Source organism: Elgaria multicarinata, chromosome 10 (assembly GCF_023053635.1).
Source record: "Elgaria multicarinata webbii isolate HBS135686 ecotype San Diego chromosome 10, rElgMul1.1.pri, whole genome shotgun sequence".
NCBI classification, from domain to species: domain Eukaryota; kingdom Metazoa; phylum Chordata; class Lepidosauria; order Squamata; family Anguidae; genus Elgaria; species Elgaria multicarinata.
In genome coordinates this window covers 74,313,213-74,319,212 of record NC_086180.1, presented here as the reverse complement: position 1 = coordinate 74,319,212, position 6,000 = coordinate 74,313,213, and the positions used below count along the sequence as shown (strand labels likewise).

General features: G+C 50.3%; 1 protein-coding gene across 1 annotated transcript in view; it reads left to right on the top strand.

Annotated features, from left to right (window-relative positions):
* Positions 1 to 3,017: 3,017 nt before the first annotated feature.
* Positions 3,018 to 6,000, top strand: part of KLHL2 (kelch like family member 2) — a 62,173-nt gene continuing 59,190 nt past the window's right edge. The window contains exon 1 of the mRNA XM_063136387.1: positions 3,018 to 3,145. Coding sequence (XP_062992457.1) covers positions 3,123 to 3,145 — 23 coding nt within the window. The 5' untranslated portion in view covers positions 3,018 to 3,122. The remainder of the gene's footprint in view (positions 3,146 to 6,000) is intronic.

The following is a 6,000-nucleotide window of genomic DNA, read 5'->3' as shown; positions in this document are numbered from 1 at the left end:
ACACTCTCTTCCAACAACCAAAAAGACGGCTTTATACATGGCCTTCACCAGATGGCCGACACCAAAATCAGATTGACTACATCCTTTGCAGCCAAAGGTGGCGGACATCTATACAGACAGTAAAAACAAGACCTGGAGCCGACTGTAGTTCAGATCACGAACTTCTTATTGCACAATTTAGAATCAAACTAAAGAGAATAGGGAAGACCCACAGATCAGTTAGATATGAGCTCACTAATATTCCTAATGAATATGCAGTGGAAGTGAAGAATAGATTTAAGGGACTAGAATTAGTAGATAGGGTCCCGGAAGAACTATGGACAGAAGTTCGCAACATTGTCCAAGAGGTGGCAACAAAAAACATCCCAAAGAAAACAAAAACCAAGAAGGCAAGATGGCTGTCTGCTGAGACACTGGAAGTAGCCCAAGAAAGAAGGAAAGCAAAAGACAACAGTGATAGGGGGAGATATGCCCAATTAAATGCAAAATTCCAGAGGTTAGCCAGAAGAGATAAGGAATTATTTTTAAACAAGCAATGTGCGGAAGTGGAAGAAGACAATAGAATAGGAAGGACAAGAGACCTCTTCCAGAAAATTAGAAACATCGGAGGTAAATTCCAGGCAAAAATGGGTATGATCAAAAACAAAGATGGCAAGGACCTAACAGAAACAGAAGAGATCAAGAAAAGGTGGCAAGAATATACAGAAGATCTGTATAGGAAGGATAATAATATCGGGGATAGCTCAGACGGTGTGGTCAGTGAGTTAGAGCCAGACATCCTGAAGAGTGAGGTCGAATAGGCCTTAAGAAGCATTGCTAATAACAAGGCAGCAGGAGACGACGGTATCCCAGCTGAACTGTTTAAAATCTTGCAAGATGATGCTGTCAAGGTGATGCATGCCATATGCCAGCAAATCTGGAAAACACAAGAATGGCCATCAGACTGGAAAAAAATCAACTTATATCCCCATACCAAAAAAGGGAAACACTAAAGAATGTTCCAACTATCGGACAGTGGCACTTATTTCACATGCCAGCAAGGTAATACTCAAGATCCTGCAAGGTAGACTCCAGCAATTCATGGAGCGAGAATTGCCAGATGTACAAACTGGGTTTAGAAAAGGCAGAGGAACTAGAGACCAAATTGCCAATATCCGCTGGATAATGGAGAAAGCCAGGGAGTTCCAGAAAAACATCTACTTCTGTTTTATCGACTATTCTAAAGCCTTTGACTGTGTGGATCATAACAAACTGTGGCAAGTTCTTGGTATGGGGATACCAAGTCATCTTGTCTGCCTCCTGAGGAATCTGTATAACGAACAAGTAGCAACGGTAAGAACAGACCACAGAACAACAGAATGGTTTAAGATTGGGAAAGGAGTACGGCAGGGTTGTATACTCTCACCTTATCTATTTAACTTGTATGCAGAACACATCATGCGACGTGCTGGGCTTGACGAATCCAAGGCTGGAGTTAAAATCGCAGGAAGAAACATTAACAATCTCAGTTATGCAGATGACACCACTTTGATGTCTGAAAGTGAGGAGGAGCTGAGAAGCCTTATGACGAAGGTGAAAGAAGAAAGTGCAAAAGCTGGGTTGCAGTTAAACCTCAAAAAAACCAAGATTATGGCAACCAGCTTGATTGATAACTGGCAAATAGAGGGAGAAAACGTGGAGGCAGTGACAGACTTTGTATTTCTGGGTGCAAAGATTACTGCAGACGCTGACTGCAGCCAGGAAATCAGAAGACGTTTACTTCTTGGGAGGAGAGCAATGACAAATCTTGATAAAATAGTTAAGAGCAGAGACACCACACTGACAACAAAGGTCCGCATAGTTAAAGCAATGGTATTCCCCGTAGTAACCTATGGCTGCGAGAGCTGGACCATAAGGAAGGCTGAGCGAAGGAAGATAGATGCTTTTGAACTGTGGTGTTGGAGGAAAATTCTGAGAGTGCCGTGGACTGCAAGAAGATCCAACCAGTCCATACTCCAGGAAATAAAGCCAGACTGCTCACTTGAGGGAATGGTATTAAAGGCAAACCTGAAGTACTTTGGCCACATAATGAGAAGACAGGATACCCTGGGGAAGAGGCTGATCCTAGGGAAAGTGGAAGGCAAAAGGAAGAGGGGCCGACCAAGGGCAAGATGGATGGATGATATTCTGGAGGTGACAGACTTGACCTTGGGGAAGCTGGGGGTGGCGACAGCCGACAGAAAGCTCTGGCGTGGGCTGGTCCATGAAGTCACGAAGAGTCGGAAATGACTGAATGAATAAACAACAACAAAGTGTGACACGGGAAACACAGAGAAAAAGGAGGCAGGAGTAAATAGGAGAAGTATGTAAACATGACAGAAGCCTACTTCAGACCACCAGCTTGCCCCCCCAGTTCCTGAACTCAGCCAAGGCTGCATCTTTTCGGTCCCCCCTGTTGCAACGCTGTTCTGCCTGGCCTACTGCCCTGATTTCCAACCCGGTCAGGGCCATTTGTGCCTACGCTCACCCCCAGATGTTTTGGACCGTAGCTCTCATCCCTTCCCCTGGCAAGGGCTGTGTTGGCTGGGGCTGATGGGAATTGTAGTCCACAACAGCTGGAGGGTCTAGTGTTTGGGGTGGGGGGAGGGACGGACTCTCATCTCAACTAGCAATCCTCACAGCGGTGAAGAACCCTCCCTCCCCGCATCCAGCCCCCACGCCAGCCGCTTCCCTGGCGAACTGCGCGCGCGCGCCTCGTGGAGAGTGCGCACGTAGGAGTCCTTCCTCCCCCTCCGGCCCAAGTTGCGTGTTGACGTCACCCTCCTCCTGTAGGGATAACCGGGCTAGCTCTACTCCGCCCGGTCGGACCCCGGAAGTGGCGGCTTGGCAGATGCTGGGGGAAAGCAGAAGTAGCCGCTGCGAGTCGTCTCGGCTTGGGCGGGGGCAGCAGCGGCTGCTGCAGAAGGAGCCGGCGGCGTCTGGGTAGCTAGCGGGAGAGGCCCGGCTGCTCTCGTCCAGGCAAGCCTTGCCTCTGTCTGGGCGTTCTGCCGGGGCTGCCCCAGCGCTCGCGGCTGGAATGGTGCTGGCGCCGGCGTTCGGTGCCGGCGTTCGAAGGAGGGAGCAGCCCGAGCGGACGAGGCGCGATGGAGATGCTGCAGCCACTGGGGTGAGTGTCAGGCGGTGTCTGTGCGTCGTGCGCGTGGACACACACACACAGAGGGACTCAGGGCCGGTGCCAGACTATTTTGCGCCCTAGGCAGGTGAGCTGCTTTCACCCACACCTGGGCGCGGGGCGTGCGTGTGCGTGGTCGGGGTGTGCGTGGCTTCGCTTCGGCTGACGGACACCAGGACAGTGGGGCATGCAGGCGGCTTCGGAACGGCGCGCCCAGAAGCCGCTCGGCTTCTGGGTGCGCCGTTCGGTGCCCCCCTTATCTTGGTTCTCTAGGCAGCCGCCTGAGTGGCCTCTATGGTAGCACCGGCCCTGGAGAGACTGACTAGTCGCCCCTCGCCCAACTGGTGCCTTCCAGATGTGCCGGACTACAACTCCCAGCATGGCTCCCTGGATGCTGGGAATTGTAGTTAGCATAGATCGAGGGCACCAGATGGTGGGGAAGGCTGGTGCAGACAGACGGAGTTGGCTGGGCTGGACTTCTATGAATGACATAAGGGATCTCAGGGAGGATGAGGGGGGATTGCCTTCGCCTTCCACTCCTTCCCTGCAGGGTGTCATACATTGAACCGGGCCTTGGGATGCCAACGCTTCTGGCAGATACGGAACAATGACTTCAGTGTATCTAACCATGCACAGAGTGCAGTTTCAGCTCCATAGCAGCTTGCTCAAAGGCACCTGAGGATACAGAAGGTAGAGCAGTGCCTTATCTCACCTGGTGGGGGTAGGTGGGTGGGTGAGAAACGGGTGTGGTGCAGCTACAGCCCCCTTGGAAGCTATGCGTTTTTGGCTTGCAAACCAAGATTTGCTCTCTAACCTCAGTCCTTTGGGAGCTGGCTGTGGTCCCTTGTCTGGAAGTGGAAACACGCTCTGTATGGTCAGAGGCATTGCCCTTATAATTCGCATATTCCAGGGCAGGGAGCTGATGTTTAAAAAGGTTTCTGAGGATGAACCCTGGCTCAAATGTAAGGACTGCATTGCTTAAATAAAACTTAAAAGTCTAATTCTAGATGAGAGGGAGCCGCTTGCAGTCTGACCAGCTGGCCTTCTGCTGTTTTCTGTGCCTTGGCTGTCCTTGATGCCAACGTGTCCGTAGGCGCTGCACTGAAATTCATCTGTGGGTCTGGGTCAGACTGACACAGAGAAGAGCCTCAGAAGACTTCAGTTTTTCCCTTGTTTGTTGACTCTTTTCTTTTCATGAAGTTGAATACTTCTGTTTCCCATTCTGGGCGTGGTTTAAATAACTAATAATAGACATCTATTTAGCAGCATGCAAAGTGCTTTATAAAGCACAGAAATGAGGATCTCTGCCCCAGCCAGCATGAAAAACTGCTGCCCCTGGCTTTGTCTGCTGCTAATGATTGTACATTGTACTCGCTCCTGCTTGAGTGCCACCATTTTGACAGGATTGGAGATGGATACCATCTGGTCCTGTTGTTATGGATACTTTCCCGCTTGTGCAACCTGAGGATGTTGACAAGTGCTTGGAGGACTGAGGCCTACCACGTGCTCGTTAGTTCCTTGCCCCCCTGGCTAGTTAAGTCTGCCAGGGCTGGGATTACAGCATGAATATCAATGGCTCAATTAACCAGGGGGTGTTTCCAGCAGTCCTGAAGGAGTTAGTAGTAAGACCACTGTTGATGAAGCCAGGTCTTAGATCCCTTTGCAATGGAGAATTATTACCCAGGTTTAAGTCTGTTCTTTCTGAGCAAGGTCTTGGAGTGGGCCGACACCAGGCAGATTTGGATGAAACTGATTATTTAGATCCATTCCAGTCTGCCTTCTGGCCTTGGCTTGGGACAGAAACTGCCTTGGTCGCCCTGATGGATGACTTGCGCCAGGGAATAGATAGTGGGAGTGTGATCCAATTGGTTCTCCTGGACCTCTCAGTGGCTTTTGGTACCATGACCATGGTATCCTTCTGGGCCCTCTCTCTGGAATGGGACTGGTGGGGGTGCAGAAGGTGGTACTGGGGAAATTTTGTTCCATCCTTTCGCCAGTGACATCTGGGGCCTTAACATTCCATCTTGTCCCCCATACCTTTTGATATCTAGATGAAACTGCTGGGAGATGTCACCTGGAGATTTGGGCTGAGGTGTTGTCCGTTTGTGGATGACACACAGCTCTACCTCTCTTTTCCACCATGTAATCCCAGGCAAGCAGTTGAAACCCTGGATGGATGTCTAGGACAGTATTGGAATGGATGAGGGCCACCAAGCTGAAACTTAGAGCTCCACACCAGCGTTACAGCCCACTGACAATGTGGGTTGTGGGCAAAAGCCTTGTCATTGCTTCCCCTCCCCCTTAGCACTGTTTTTTGGCGTGGGGAAAGTCTGGTTCTTCCGGTAAATCGAAAGGACAATGCGCTACCCTCAATGTGTATTTTCATCCATCATTTTCAATCTGCTGTTCTGTGGGTGTGTTTTCAAGGGGCGGTATGGATGACGAAAGCGAGGGGCGCGCCATTTCTCCAGCGGGTGTTTTTAAATTCCAGTTCAAATCCTTTCCTCTTCCTGCTTCCTGACTGCTGGGTTGAACAAAAGAATGGTCTATTGTACTTTTGTTCGTAGACCTTTGCTTCTTGACTTGCTCTCTGGGCTGGTTTCCCCACCAAGGTGTTAAGCTGGACTGAGCTGGTTACTAGCTTCTCTCTCCTCTCCTTTCCCTCTCTCCTTTTCAATAAAAGGGGGGCTGCAAGTCACCCTCAGTCCAAGGCTCTGATGCGGCTTACTCCCAAGTAAGCACATGCAGGATCACAGCCAGGTTCCTCCTCCCGCAAAGCAAGCCGTTTCTTCCTTCCCACCTCAGCTCAGTATCCAAAGATGGAGGGGGGTTCGAGCCCATTGAAATGA